We start from the raw sequence: 17,191 nt of genomic DNA, 5'->3' as shown, positions 1-17,191 counted from the left end.
TTGTGGGCCCCGCTATCAAATTGGTTCATATTGAGGTCAAAAGGGTCCAAAATTAAACTTTGTTTGATTTCATCAAAAATTGAATTATTGGGGTTCTTTGATATTCCAAATCTAACCGTGTATTTAGATTTTTAATTTTAAGTCCCGTTTTTTAAATTGGTCTACATTAAAGGGAAAATTCGCGATTTTTTACTTTTCATCTTATTATGTTCATAATACCATAAAAAACATATTCACCAAGTTTTATCTGGATATGAACACTAATAAAGAAGAAAATTGGGAATTAATAATTTAATTTATTCGAACTTCCTGACTTATGTGACGTAGTTTAAGTCTTTTTGCATGCCGGGAGTGAATAAATCTCATTGTAAATCTTGTTCGTTAATCATCTAATAACGCGATTTAAAGCGCATCGACGACTTTTGGTGTAGCTATTAACCAACTAATAATTGAGAAAGTAAAGTGATCAGCCGTGCAACTTTCAAAATTAAAATGTACGATTTATATTTAAAGGATTTCTGATATGATTATAGTAATAAAAGTAAATCATACAATAGAATATATTTTTATGAATTTTTTTTCCGACGGATATTTTGAACAAACATATATAACTGATACTGTTTTAAAAATGCATGTTTGTATTCTCAACTGAAGGCTTTTACTTCAGTCTAGCAAACATTTTTCACTAGTACTGTGTAAATACAATGTGTATTGTACTGTGACACTTAGTGACTACCTGTTGAATGCGTGGTTAAATTCAAGGTAATTAAAAGATTAGCATTCTGTAATTCTATTCTTTTGATCTTCACTCAGTGAATTTTAGCCAACACGGTTCATCGTTACAGGTGTGAACAACATTTCGTATGAATGATAAAAACATTAATTATTTGGGGAGGAATATGGTGGCAAATACCTGAATCGCCGTTATATATATCTTTTATATTTTGCGTAAGCTTAATTTTATAATAGATAGGTGAGTATTTTGTTGTAACATCGAAATTCTGTATTACTTTCAATTAAATAATTTTATAAATAAAAATGGCCCACGAAAACGAGCGTATAAACCAAACACTGTACTTACTTTTTTCAAATTATCATGGGTATTAACCTGGAATATTTCAATGTTTAGCGAACATTATCGTGGTTACATGATTAATATAGCTTGGTCCGTCCACAGCGATCTACATTTACATAATCGGGAATGCCCTTATTAAAATATTTAAAATCTCACAACGTATACATACTTTAGCTATTTGACCAACGATGTTTAAAAAAAATAACAGAATCAATATAACGTCAACTTTCCTTTTTTGAATGGAGACAGACCGGCGGAATCAATTTTCAATGTGCTTTATATCTTGTACCTTTGAAAGACTTATCATTCATTCATAAACCCACTCTATACCAGAGACATATATGTCAGTCTTAACTGACAAGAATACACCTCAAGCGGACAAGCAGTATATTCTTTAAATTTCTGTGATTTAATACGAAGAAAGAAAAAAATCCCGAAATTAATTTACTTTGATACTCAATATTTTTCCTGGAAAATATTCACATCCTCGTTTGGTCTGAAAATAAGATAAGAATTTGGTATACAGAACATGCAGATGTGTGAATGTCATAAAACCTTATCAGAAACCAATGTGAACCTGTATACGTAAGACCTCATGGGACGTCACCTAACCACATACAGGTAATATACAAGTAGCTCTGTTATACCCGGAAATGTCAAGGTAAATCACTACCGATACAGAATGTACCAATGCAAAGAAAATTCTGATGATTGTGAAGCGTGACCATTCATGATTTTAGAGGAGTCTTAGGTGGAAATTGCCGGTACGATTTAAATTCTGACTAGATTTTTTTCTCTCAATTTAAATCACTGAACTAAAAAAAAAAGAAACCAACGTCCTAGATCAGAATTATTCATGTAAATTCATAAATACAACGTTCTTATTTTGAAACTTTCAATATACTTTACCTCCAACCACCGCCCCACTCCCAACCTGGGAACAGTATATCTAACATTACAATGTTTGTGTACCTGCCCAAATAAAAAAAAAAAGAAGAAAAAAAAAGAAAGAGATGAACGGTAAGTCACATCAGATTCAAATATTTATATGGTTGATTGTCGTTAACTAGAGATGTATAGTTACATGTCTCTGCGTTAACTTATAAGAATGACAGGAAAGTATATACTTGAAATAGATTTATGATGAATAATATGCAACTGCGGCACCCCTTTTTGTCAAAGTGTACATGCATGTATTTTAATGACTGTCCGTTATTTCGATTAAGAATGACAATTGTACGTGAAATTCTATAGTTGCCAGTGAGACTTTCTTTTACCAGATATGCGACTTTTCGTATTTATATTTTCTCTCATATTACTCTCATTTAATATTTTATGCATAAGTGCAATATTTGGGAATAGTTTATTCCCCCCACAAGCCAACTAAATAAATTAATCAACCATCTAGCTAATCAGACGTTAATACAAATACTATCAGTCTATCCGGAGTGAAGTTTCTTTATTTCTTCAAGTAGATTTTTTGGGGATCATTAGTGTACGTCCAGTGGCATATATTTTACGGTAAACGGACAGAAAGTCACAGGACAAAAAGTCACAGGACATAAAGTCACAAATTGGATAGGACAAAATGTCACAGGACAAAAAGTCACAAATAATTTGTTGACAATTGTTTGAATATATAAGAGAAAGATCTTCAAATAATTTCTTTTTTTACATTTATTCATTTTTAAGTTTAGGAAATTGTTCATAAGCCTTGATAAATGAAAAATTATTAAATTTTAATCATGCAAATGATATATTTCTTGGCACCATGAAGCCATTTAAGTGCCAAACCACTTTGACATTTTGCTATCATAACAATTATTTGATCATCATTGATATTTATTGAATAAATTTTAATTACAAAGTTGCTTCATATATTATAGTTCAAGAAAAAATCAAAAATTTATTTTTAAAATTAGTGTTTTCTTGTTCAGAGAAAAATAATCTCAAAACTGAATTGTGACTTTTTGTCCTGTGACTTTTCGTCCGTGACTTTTTGTCCGTGACTTTTTGTCCTGTGACTTTCTGTCCTACATTCATATTTTACATGCATGTCGGAACAGGAAAGTTAGCATAATGTACTTTTAGAACCATGTTCACATCATTATACATTATACTCATCAATTGTGGTGATGACGAATTTCTTTAACTGTTTGAGAACAATCTAAATGAAATATAAATCTGTGATTTTACTATGTCCATAACTTCGATGAACCAAAGCAAGTAAGATATCAACCTGTATTTAAATCAAATTGGTTCTGGATGTTTCTCTGTTATATTCAAAAACATGTATATATTTTTAATTGCGACTATCTATAGTTCCGTAACTTTCTATCTAGGCGTATTAACCAATGATCGAGAAGTGCGTACATTTTTGTTAAATCAATATTTGTATGTTTCAAAATGTCCATCATTATTGACAACGAGTATATACTTACATTTCCACAATTTACCCTTGGAAAAATTTTATCAAATCTTTTTTTGGAATTATTCAGATTTTCATAAATATCATTCTTTACACCAGAAATGTTATTTATAAACAAGCGTATGTGTTTAGTAATGACTAGTATATCACTATCGGACACGCAAGACAAAGATGTATATTACACCTGATAGTTTCAAAATGGAAAGTTACAAGTTATCGGCCGTGTACACTGATCAATACCCTTAAAAATGAAGGGATGCATGAACTTGCTTTATGTATTTGTGTAATAAGAGTTTTTAAGCCTGACAGGAAATCGCATGAATACCTGGACGTGTCACCTCACAATACCTCTGGGAATAATTCCTTTAGCCACGCTGGTGATCAGATAAGGGAAGGTCTGAATTTATTTAAATAATTAGATATAAGAAAATGTGGTATGAGTGCTAATGAGACAACTCTCCATCCAAGTCACAAATTGTCAATTTATAAAAGTAAACCATTATAGGTCAAAGTACGGTCTTCAACACGGAGCCTTGGTTTATAACATAAAAGTTTATTACATAAAAGAATTATGAACAAATTAGATTTTCGAAAACAATTATACACGGGACACTTATTTATGACTTTGAGCTTTGACTTTTTAACTAATTCCCATATACATTTCTTGTTTCAAAACTTAGTAAAAACAAGGATTTGTATAGTAACAAATACAAATCCTTGGTAAAAAAAACAGTGTAAATACGACAGACCATAGTTATTTAGAAAAAATAATTACATTTTCCGTATCATGTTAGTTAGGAAAGGTTGCACAACCATGTCTATTATAATCATTTTTGTTACCCGGGAAACTGTTTATGCTTTTCTTGTCGGATAAAACAACTGTACGCTTGACACGATATCGACACGCAATTACGACTACGTTAGGTTACTGCTGGTTTTGGTCCTTTGTGGTTTATAGATATATCGTGGTTTCTAAACCGAGAAGATGTCAAAATGGCCGCATGCAGAGAATTGATACTCTAAATTTAAAATCGATGGTGATCTCTTATATAGCAGAATAAAACTTTAATATTTATGAATTTGTGCTTTTTTATACAGAATGAACATAATATCAATTTTTAATTTTTTTGCGAAGTTTCCCTTTAAGGTCCAAAGGGTCCAAAATTAAACTTAGTTTGATTTTAGCAAAAATTGAATTCTTGGGGTTCTTTGATATGCTGAATCTAAACATGTGTTTAATTTTTTGATTATGGGCCCAGTTTTCAAGTTTGTCCAAGTTGGGGTCCAAAATTAAACTTTGTTTGATTTTAACAAAAATTGAATATATGGGGTTCTTTGATATGCTGAATCTAACCATGTATTTTGATTTTGGACATTGGACCATAATAGGTAAATTAAAAAAAATCAAGTTCTTAGACCACATTCTTTCTGTGTCAGAAACCTATGCTGTGTCAAATATTTAATAACAATCCAAATTCAGAGCTGTATCAAGCTTGAATGTTGTGTCCATACTTGCCCCAACTGTTCAGGGTTCGACCTCTGCGATCGTATCAAGCTGCGCCCCAGCTGCGCCCCAGCGAAGCATTTTATTGAATTTGATATTACGTTGAAATTAGAAAAAGGCTTCTTTAAGAGAGTTACAGTCAATACTTGGCACACTTCATTTTGTGTCCACCTGTGTTACGACCCGGTAGATTATTTGTTAGTCGTTTGTTGAACTGGCTTCGTAGTGCATTCCCTTCAAATGTCGTAGGCAGGGGACACAAGATATATAGAAAGATTCCAGTGGAGGTACAGAAGGACTTACTTTGGTGGCATAGGTTTCTGTCGAGTTATAATGGTATTTCTATGATGTCTCTTGAAGATTGGTCTTCTCCAGATGAGATTTTTTCAAGCGATGCTCGTTAAGAAGGGGATGGAGCTATTACTTCAAATCAGTATTTTCATGCAGTATTTCCTTCTCATATCACAAAAGATTAATTGCATATTAATTGTTTGGAGTTATTTGCTATTGTAATTGCTGTTAAAATTTGGGGTAAAACAATTTACGGAAAAAAAATTCTGATCTTTTGTGATAATGAGGCGTCTGTTCAGGTCATTAATTCAGGTTCATCTAAGGATACTTTTATGCAAACTTGTTTGAGAGAGCTTTGTTTTGTACAAACGAGTTTTCAGTTTGAAGTTCGAGCCAGACATATTTTAGGTGTAGAAAATAGACTTGCTGACTATTTGTCTCGATGGCACTGTAATCATAAATACAGAGATTTATTTAATTCATCTATTCCAGCAGATAGATACGAAGAGGTATCAGTTCTTAAGTCATATTTTTCATTTTTTAATAATTTGCAATTTATTTTACAGAGTTAGAGGTTCTGCGGTTTCAATGTAAAGATTCTGCTAAACTTGCTTTTGCGGAGAGTACTTATAAAAATAAAAAAACTCAGTTAGAATCATATTTTATGTTTTGAATATATTCTGAACTTATCCTGTTCCTGCTACAGTTCAGGTTTTGACATTATATGCACAGTTTCTTAGTAGAAGTTTTAAATCTGTTGACTCTATCAAGAATTATATAAGTTCAGTAAAATATTTGCATTTACTGTTAGATTTAGAATATCCACAGTTTGAAGCTTTTCATTTGAGATTAGTAATGAGAGGTTTATGCAGAATTAAGGGACATTGTCTAAAACAGGCCTTGCCAGTTACTCCTCACATTTTGCTTGAAATTTATAATAAGCTAGATATGAATAGTGCGCATGATGCTACTATATGATGTTTATTTTTACATGCTTTTTTTCTTATGTTTAGAAAATATAATTTGGTTCCAGATTCTGTTTCTACTTTTGATCATAATAAGCAGCTTTGCAGAAATAGTATCCTTTTCGATATTATTGATAAGTGTTAAATGGTCAAAAACAATTCAGTTTGGTGAGAGAGAATTATTGATACCTCTAGTCTCAATACCAGATTCTCCATTGTGTCCCGTTCAAGCATTTTTGAATATGAAGTCTTTAGTTTGTACTTCTGATAAGAGTCCAGCTTATTGTTTTATCAAGAATAAATTATGTGTTCCTGTTACTTATAGACAATTTCAGATAATATTGAAACAGTTAATTACTGAGATTGGTCTAGATGCGTCTTCATATTCTACGCACAGTTTTAGGCGAGGCGGTGCTAGTTGGGCCTTTGAAGCCGAAGTACCTACTGAATTAATTCAATTATATGGGGATTGGAAAAGCGATGCTTACAAGAGATATTTAAAATTTTCATTAGACGATAAGATTTCAATAGCAAAAAGGATGACGGCACATATTTCTGATGTTTTGTTATAATTTTATAGGGATTTTCTTAGAAAAAAGGGCGACCATTGTTTCGGCGTCTATACCTAAATATGTTAGTGGAATAGATGGGTGTACAACTCAGGCCTTTCCTGGTGCCACCATTGGTCGTCTTACTGAATTAATTTAAATAAGCTATAAAAAGTCCCGAGGATAACAAATGTAATCACAATTCAAACAAGAAGACCAAATATTTATGTGCAGAACAATACACGAAAAACAAATATGATATACAGCAACAAACGACCACCACTGAATTACATGCTCCTGACTTAGAACAAACAAACGAATGTGGCGTTGTTAAACATGTTTGCGGGCGCCCAATTAGACTGGGATTAAGGGCGGACAATGTGGAAAATGATGGTATATATATATGTGTTGGAAAAGGGCAAACATTTTGCCTTGTAACAGACCTTTTACGGAGCCAAACTTGTTGCAGGAAACATATGAACAAAAGTTTTATCTACCTACGAAATAAGTCAACAGTGCAAAAGTACTGGCTACCGATATTCTCATGCCATATTTAAATATAAGAGAAAACAAACATATTGTTACTGAAAAGTTATTACAACAGGGTTTTCGGTATCACAAACCAGTCAAAACATTTACTAAATTTTATCATCGGTACAAGGATATCATTCGTAAATATAAATCAACATGCAGACATCTTATACGATCAGGTATTTCACATCCAATCTTTTATGGTAATATTCTATAAAAAGCACAAAAATGTCGTCATTCACCTCAAAAGCTAACAAAACTTTAAAACAGACTTATTCAGAAGGGATATAGTTACGATACTGTTGTCAGGTCATTAAAGATGGCATGTTTTGGAATTAATATTGATTCACCAATATGGTCTTTACATCGGAAATAAACACATTTATTCTAAAACCAGTTGTTGGCATGATACGGGTTATGTTCTTCTCATATATTTTATGATGGTATGATACTAAACCCCTAACGGGAGGGATTGTGCTTTGCTTGATTTTCATATGATGAAAACATAATCTTTCAATCAGTTTAATTGAGGTCGGGAGATGGCATGTGAGTAACTGCTAGTAGTCCTTTGTAAATTTATGTATCGTCATTTTGCTTAGTTTCTTCTGTTACCTTTTATGACATCGGACTCGGACTTCTTTTAAACTGAGTTTTACTGTGCGTATTGCTGTGTGTTTGTTTATTCTACATTGGCTAGAGGTATAGGGGGAGGGTTGAGATCTCACAAAACATGTTTATAACCCCGCCACATTTTTGCGCCTGTCCCAAGTCAGGAGCCTCTGGCCTTTGCTAGTCTTGTATGTTTTTAATTTTAGTTCATTTATATGTTTCGGAGTTTAGTGTGACGTCCATTTTCACTGAACAAGTACACATTTTTGTTTAGGGGTCGCCTGAAGCCCGCCTCCGGGTGCGGGATTTTCTCGCTGTGTTGAAAACCCATTGGTGGCCTTGGGCTGTTTTCTGCTCTTTGATCGGGTTGTTGTCTCTTTGACACATTTCCCATTTCCATTCTCAATTTTATAAATGTTTACTAAAGTTGAGTTACTACTATTTTCAACAGTACCAAAGTTACACATGTTGTCTACTGTATAACCTTGGTGGATCCAGGATTTTATCAGAAAGAAGGGCTGCACTATTTTATATAAAGCAAAAGCCCCTTCTCAATCCGTTCCAGCATGATTTATATAGCTAGCTCCACTGACAATAAAATATTATTGCTGACAAATTCATACTCATATCATCGAGACTTAGCGATCCTACATTCCGTCGTCGACGTTGGCGTCGTCAACGTTTAGGTTCAGTCTGTTGTTAAACGTTTTTGACAGTCAACATTACACCGCAAGCAGCAAAAAATCGCAAGCGAGACACAAGGTTCCACTTTGCGAATTTTGGTTGTTTAGAAATATTCGAATGTTTAAAAATATATAAATTGTAAAAATAATTCTGCAAACGAAAAAAAAATTATTTTATTTTCTTTCAGATCATGGAAATTACCTGTTAGTAATAGAAGTATACTATAGGAAAACTGACTGAAAAAAATGGAGATTTTAATTTGGGCTATATGTTTCAATCTGATGTCAGTATCTGTATCGAACCAGTTTGATCCGCACGTTTACCCATCTGTTGGACCTTTCTTTGAAGGCTGGTACATGAGACTAATTGATTTCGGTACAAATAATAGCTATGGATTGTTATTTGGTCATGTCTTGTCTATTCCGTCAACAAATTCCTCCTATCCCAAAGTTCTGGCTTCGTTATTACACAGGAGTCATTGCACCAACAATAATACATATAAGCTATACTCTAGCAACGTTGTTTGTCTGGCAAAGGATCTTAATGTGACAGTCCGGAACGGTCCTGTTATTAAAAATCCAGATGATAAAAGTCCGCCTCATTTCACATGGCAAACTCCGTTCGGTCTATTTACACAAACTAATAACATTACAACATTTCACTTTGATTTTGGAAATTACATTTTTAGAGGCAGAATTGGACCCCCTGTACCTTGGGGACCTGACGGAGAAGGACCCGAAGGCTGGATTGATAAACTTCCCTTCATTCCACTTCACTGGTTTGTATTTAGTCTGAGATCACGTGTCATTTGGTATGAACTATTGAACGTACAAACAGGACAACGAATTGAGGGAACAAATGGCGTTGTTCATATGGAGAAAAATTGGGGGAATTCCTTTCCCAAAGGCTGGATATGGTCACAAGGTGTTTCCTCTCACGATAATATATCATTTGCTCTCTCAGGAGGACTAGTATCCTTAGGAGAAATTACAACCACACAATATTTAATTGGATATCGTAATATTGCTAAAAATCTCAATTTGAATTATCGCCCTGGGAATGCAAAGTTTTCCGCTACTCATAATGGCTGTGTTGGATGGTTTAAAATAAATGTGTACGGTTTATTGCATGAAATTCATCTATCAGCTTCAGCAGATTTGTCTACATTTAGCGACTGCCTGTATGGTCCTGAAATAACCGGTTTTAGACAAGCATGCATTGAAAGCTACGACGCAATTATTAACATCACAGTGTTTAAAAGGGAGTTTTTATCTTTAAAGAAAATTGATTCACAAATTATAAAGCTTTCAGCACTAGAATTTGGTGGAACGTACACCTGTGACAAGCAATGCCATCTTCATGGGAATGGTGAATCTTGATGTAGATGAAATATCAAAGCGGTTGCGTTATAGCGAAGTGTACGCAAATGGGTAGTATTTCGGAATTTTGGGAAATTAAAGCTGAACTGCCTTTGAAAATTGAAAAGATTTATGTGAAATTTATACTTAAAGAGATTCAATTAATGAATTAAAAACTAGTGAAATCGATCTATAGATATGTACAAATGAACGTAAAAACCGCAGTGAATATATAAAAATAAGAAGATATGATATGCTTGCCAATGAGATAACTTTCCACCGGAGACCAAACGAAGTGGATATAAGCAATTATATTGGTCACCGTACGGCCTCTAATAATGAGCAAAACCCATACCGCATAGCAAGGTATAAAAGGCTATGAAATGAAAAAAATGTTAAAAAATTCAAACGAGAAAACTTACGATCTGATTATGTATAAAACAAACGCAAAATGAATATGATATACATCAACAAACGACAACCACTATATTATAGGATCCTGATTTGAGACAGGTGCATAAAGAATGTGGCGACCGGGGTTAAAAATGCTCCCGTTACCTGGTACTGTGATGTAAGTGGTGTAACAGCACAACATTCAATTATACGAACAAACTGCATTTTCACTTTGTAATTATGTCTCGACAGGTCATTGCTATTAAAATTTCTGTTTTTATGATTAAATATGCAATTAATGGTTTCGTTTTGGAAATGACTTATGAAGACTTTGATTGATTGTCCCAGACTACCAAATAAAAACGTTGCCTAACACGATAATGAAAGTAAGAAATATTTTCGTTACATTAATTACAAGCAGTACAGAATAGATTGAAGTATAAGAAATATTTTCGCTACAATTACAAAAAGCATAAAAAATATTCAAACAACAAATAATGTAGTGTTCGTTTTGAGAGAACAAACCCTAAAACACGTGTTATTTATAAAAGGATACTCTGGGAATAAGTCCACGTGTTACTAATAAAAGGATACTCTGGGAATAACTCAACAGCAACCAAACGACACAAATAAACTAAGTAAATTCAAAAGGTCAATGAATAGACTTCAACAACTATAAACAGATGTATGTGTTTTAACATGATCAAGTTATAATCGCCAACGAAAAGAGTCTTATAATTTGTAAGGGGACGGCCATTGATTTTTTTTTTGGGGGGGGGCGGCTTCATAATGTATTATGAAGTATAGCGAATTGGTGGTCAGTATTTCAAGCCAATAGGTAATATTTGAAGGACAACTTAAAATTTCTTCTTATGGTGTGCTGTAATATTATGCGGGAACTTTGTCACGTCTTTGGAATTCGTGTTGTAGTCTTTGTTTCATGTTATTGTTAATTAATTCTTTTGCGGGGAACTGCTCACATTGATGTTACATTGTTTGGGAACTATAGCTTGGACTCGGCATGTCAACGGGACCTTAAAAGACAATCCAGTCTGCTTACTACATTTTTATTCTGGTTCACAGTCTAATCATATATTTACAACAGTTACAATACAAATTACATTATTTTTCCAACATAGTTATACACCAAATATTCCGCGATATTAATCGAACAATAATACAGAACCCGACAATAGTATACGCGCCATAAATGAACAGTCATGTCATTTGTTATCTCCCCTTAATTGGTTTACTTATAACATTTATTCAAGTATCAAAATAAGAATTGTATTTTCAAAAGTTATCTAAACGAATAAGTTAAATACCTTTTTTTTTATAAGTTAAGGACTTTTATTTAAAGCATTTAATTTAATATTATTTCAAACTTTGCCTACAATTTATTTAATCTATATCACGATTTTATTGTGAATATGAATAAAAATTACTTTACTGGAAAACACCTTTTAATTCCCTAAATTTATATAGCAAACAACTAAATAACAGTGAAATATTTACTAACCTCCAAAAAAGAAAAAAAAAAGTTTGACGTCTCGAAAATAACAATTTAAGGGCATACGATACAGTTACAGGGGAGGTTATGACGTTGCTAACGTAAAATGTTATTTTGGCGACGTCAAACTTTGACATATCGGGAAAAGATGTATTTTTCGACTAATTTTTATCATTCAAACTGATTTAACTTGAAAACGAGTTCATGGACCCCTCTTTTTTAAAATGACATTCGGTTTGATTACGTATGAAGATTATTTGTACCAATTTTCACGAAAAAGTCAATAATGCAATTTTTTTTAAATTTGATAAATATACAGCAAAAAATGACGTTTTTTTTCTACATTCATGAACAGTTGATAAATTTGAGTTACTTCTAAACAAAAGATTTCATAAATTTATAGGATACTTATATAAAACAGAAATTACAAATAATTTAACAAAAAACAGCTTGTGTTTATCTTTTAAAACAAAAAAAGTTATGCATTTCTGTCGGAAGGAAAAATACGTCCACAAATTCGAATTTTGAGCAAATATCTGAAATTTCGAACTATTTTTACTCAAAAAGTAGCACATGAAGGTATATTTTTTATTACATATTTGATTTAATCAGGTAAAAAATAGCCTATTTGCAAATGTTCATCAAATTTTCATTATGGGATCAAAACTATATCGTATGCCCTTAAAATGATAAAACGCTTACATTCGGTGCTTTGCTTTTGCGCCAATTGGCATTTCATTTGCGCCACAAACCATATTTCATTTGCGCCAAAATTAAACATTTCAATTGCACCAATAATACAAGTAAATAACTTAATTTTGGATGTAACGCGTCTTCTGATTGGCTGACGTTGTTTTGTTTATCAGCTCATAGACATAATTTTGTCATGTGACCGTGACGTCATCAACGTTTTTTTTATGGTTTACTCCGGTTTAAAATGGAATTTAGAATTAAATTATAAGAAATGACTGTAATATTTTTTCTGTCTATTCGAAATAACATAAAAAATGTTGTGCACACTTTAAAATAACCCGCGTAATGTGCACCACATTTTTGATGTTATTTCTTCATAGACAGAAACAATATTACAGTCATTCCTTAAATAGTATAAAAAATAGTTTTATTCAAAAGAGACTTTTAATAACAACTTATAGAACATATTCCTCCGAAATCAGTCATCGTAACCATAATGGAAGCACTATACACTGACACGTTCTAAATAAGAGAATTTTCATAATAATGTTAAATCACAGTTCTTTTATAGATTAACGTGATCATAAAACCTAAAAGAAAGCACTATACACTGGAGTAAAACTTAACGTTTGTTCTGACACAAGACGTGTAGAGCAACGGCTCGGATGTACTCATATATGAGGCGCCGTTTTACTATTTATTCCTTATTTTCTGATATCAGTAAATAAGAAAAATATGAATGATTGCTCCCTGTCCCTAGCTTACCCATGAGCCCTAACATTAGGTCTGGTGTTTCGGTCGTGTTTAAGGAAAAAATATCTCAGAGTTCGGCTTCATCAGTCATAAGAAGTTTTGTGTGTTTGTGTTTCACATATTAGTTATTTTAAGGTTTATAGTCAACAGTTGTAAGTTCCCGCTACTTTTATTAGCAATAATTGGTTACCTCTGAAACAGATGTGTGCAGCCAGGTTTTTGTGAAATTAAGCCCCAGTGTTGGTAATCTTGTTTTTAGTTTTTTTCCCGTTTATGTTGCGGATTTAGTATGTTAGTTAGTTCTGTTTAGTATAAAAATAAGGAGATGTGGTATGATTGCCAATGAGACAACTATCCACCAAACCTCAAATGAAGTGGATGTAAGAAATTATAGTCAACCGTACGGCCTTCGACAATGAGAAAACCCCATACCGTATAGTCCGCTATAAAAGGCCCCGACATGAAAATATGAAACAATTCAATTTAGAAAGCTAACGGCATAATTTATAACAAAACAATTTACGACAAACAAATATGACAGACATGAACCAACGACAATTACTGAACTACAGGCTCCTGACTTGGGACAGACACATAAAGAATGTTGCGGAGTTAAACATGTTTGAGCGCTCAACCCTCCCCCTAACTTGTTCCATCACAACATAGTATAAGAACAAACTATAAAAATCAGTTGAAAAGGGCTTTACTCATCAGCTCAATATAAAGAAGAAAACAGCTATCAAAAACACAGACCGGACGTGGCAAGGTAACAACAACAAAAAGACACTAAGTACAGCTGTCAGAGTACTCTCAGTTACTGACAGCTAGTTCAAAGCCAATAATAAATAAAAAAAAATGCATGTCTTGTATTTTTTTTACGAGACGTGTTTTGAAAGACTGCTAGTATTTCTTATGTACCGCGCCTTGTATAAATCCTTTAAATACATTTATTTTATATGAGCTTTTTCTGTGAAGTATTGAAAAGTTTCAGTAGGTTTGATGTACGTTTTCATTTCTAAAATACCTTCCTTTTGGAAGCGTTTGTCTTAATTGTTGTATTAAAACGACTGACAAGAAAGTTACATTTCAGTTTGTGAGAAAATTGGTATGTAAAATTTAGGTGGGTATGCATTCTATTAGATATATAAGGCGAAAAGATCGTGTATTACGTCAGTTGAACCTGAATATATCATCCAGCCATCGTATCTACATCTTGAACACATCAGTATTAATTTGTTTCAAAGCTTTGTAAAACATTTCCCAGTATTTAGTAAATTCTGATTGGGCCCCTCGGATTGTTCGACGCAAAAGTAAATATGTTATATTTTAGAATAATTTCAAAAATCTTCAATATATTGTTTTTTAGTTCATGGGACTCGAATTTCGTAATTAGTTGGATCGAGGTAATTCAGTACTCGTTCAGTTTCGTCAAACTGAAGATTAGTGTACAGGTTTTTTTGCTTCAATTATTGTTATTAAATAGCAGTTTTCTGGAGACTTTGAAGTCTAAATCATGTTTATAAAACTTGCAGTGTATAAGCATTTTGTTTTTGTAACAAGGGACACTATGTCATCAATATAATGACCAATATCATGTAGAGGAACTCCACATTATAAAACAATTGGTCTACCTGGAACATTATTTCAGATATTTCCTGATTTTTTTCCTTAAAATGTCCTGTACCAAGTCAGGAAAATGGCCATTGTTATATTATAGTTCGTTTCTGTGTGTGTTACATTTTAATGTTGTGTTTTTGTTGTGTCGTTGTTCACCTCTTATATTTGATGCGTTTCCCTCAGTTTTAGTTTGTAACCCGGATTTGTTCTTATCTCTATCGATTTATGAGTTTCGAACAGCTGTATACTACTGTTGCCTTTATTGGGCTCATGGATGGTATTTTGATATCACAAAATCATTTTTTGATATCAGAAAATGTATTTCTTGATATCAAAAAATTGTCAGTATTATTTGATATCAGAAAATCTATTTTTTGATATAAAAACATCGAATTTCTGATATCAAGAAATAAATATTATTTTCTGATATCAAGAAATTAAATTCTTGATATCATAAAAGGGAATTTTTTTATATCAAAAAATTTAATTCCTGATATCAAGAAATATTTTTTGATATCAAAAAATATTTTCTGATATCAGGAATTCAATTTTTTGATATCAAGAAATATTTTTTGATATCAGAAAATAAGGAATAAATAGTAAAACGGCGCCTCATACTCATATACATTTTATAACCTATATGTGTGGTCATAAAAAGTTACAGACTTATTTCCTCTATATAAAAACAAGGGGATGTGGTATGATTGCCAACGAGACAACTATCCACCAAACTTCAAATGAAGTGGATGAAAGCAATTATAGGTAACAGTACAAAATGAGCATGAACTTACTTATCCAGGGGGAATACTCTAAACAAAATCTTATTCACGATGTAACAAAGAATATTTTAAACTTTTCCGTTATATGCTACCTGTAAAATGGCGCAAATGCAGTTTTTATTTTTGGCGCAAATGATATATAACCTTGAGGCGCAAATGAAAGGTTGGATTGTGTAAACATTGGCGCAAATGCAATGCGCCCCTTACATGGATATTTTTAGGAAATTGTTCTATAAATAAATTAAGCTTTTTTAAATTTGTTTTATTTACGTCCATTCCTTGGTCAACTTTTTATTGATAAATATTCTCTTTAACTTCTGTGCATTTTTCCATTATCCAACAAAACTTTATTCATAATTTATTAGTAAATATTATCTTGAAATATCACTCATTTTTGCATCATTATAGTAAAACCATTGTCCCAGGTTAGGGGAGGGTTGAGCGCCGCCATATTCTTTATGTGCACGCCCCAATTCAGGAGCCTGTAGTTCAGTGGTTGTCGTCCCAAGTCAGGAGCCTGTAGTTCAGTGGTTGTCGTCCCAAGTCAGGAGCATGTAGTTCAGTGGTTGTCGTTGGCTCCTCTCTGTCATATATGTTTTTCGTAAATTATTTTCTTTTAAATTAGGTCGTTAGTTTTCTTTTAAACTGGATATTGACTGAGAGCAAAGTATTTTTTTATGTCCCTTAGGACATCTTTTGGAAGATGAAATTAGGTTTGGGGCCCTAAACCATGAGTTATGTTGATTCCACTTGTATCAAAATTAGTTTGACCCACATGTAAAAAACAAAAAAACAAATATAAAAAAAACAAAACAAAAACAAACAAAGAAAACACAAATATACAAACAAACAAAAACAAACAAAGAAAACACAAATATACAAAAGTAAAATAATAAACAAATAAAAATGTTTAAACAACAATAAAACTGAGTGGCAATCATATATTAAAAATAAACCAATCGGAGGAGGGGTGGTGACTGAATTAAAACCAAAGACGATATCTTTTAAACCTGCATGGACGAGGTGAGAAAGTATATCCGATAGTGTGGTGACAGGAACTGTTCCCTTTAGATATAAACTAAATTATGCTGATATGCTAATGATGGCTATCGCGGTTTCGGAAACAGTCCTGCCAATAGTCGACAAAATCGGAGCAGGTCTAAGAGTGCCGACATATCACGACTTCTTTTTCTTAAATCCAAGTTGCCTCTTTTTCTTCGACTCTTGGTTTTAATCACGCCATTGGTATCCCTTCTGCACGTATTCAAAAACAGCTAATGGTTTGCTGAATTTATTGATTGATTGGCGATTTCTTTACGCCGCATCAGGGTTTTCTGACTGACGTCCAGTAATACCTTTTGATGACGTCCAGTAATACCTTTTGATGACGTCCAGTAATACCCTTTGAAAACCAAAGAGTCACAGACTGCTGAAAACTGCTGAGGAAATAGTG

The 17,191-nt window shown here is 32.8% G+C and overlaps 2 protein-coding genes across 2 annotated transcripts in view; one reads left to right on the top strand and one right to left on the bottom strand.

Moving 5' to 3' along the window:
• The window catches only part of LOC127712275 (uncharacterized), a 31,569-nt gene extending 21,387 nt beyond the window's left edge, over positions 1-10,182 (top strand). The window contains exon 2 of the mRNA XM_052218658.1: positions 8,823-10,182. Within this exon, the coding sequence (XP_052074618.1) occupies positions 8,881-10,014 (1,134 nt within the window). The 5' untranslated portion in view covers positions 8,823-8,880 and the 3' untranslated portion in view covers positions 10,015-10,182. The remainder of the gene's footprint in view (positions 1-8,822) is intronic.
• The window catches only part of LOC127712273 (WD repeat and SOCS box-containing protein 1-like), a 141,065-nt gene that overhangs the window by 49,302 nt on the left and 74,572 nt on the right, over positions 1-17,191 (bottom strand). The window lies entirely within an intron of this gene.

Source organism: Mytilus californianus, unplaced genomic scaffold (genome assembly GCF_021869535.1).
Source record: "Mytilus californianus isolate M0D057914Y unplaced genomic scaffold, xbMytCali1.0.p SCAF_8, whole genome shotgun sequence".
NCBI classification, from domain to species: Eukaryota; Metazoa; Mollusca; class Bivalvia; order Mytilida; family Mytilidae; genus Mytilus; species Mytilus californianus.
Note: the sequence above shows the minus strand (reverse complement) of the source record. Positions and strands in the feature narration are given on the sequence as shown.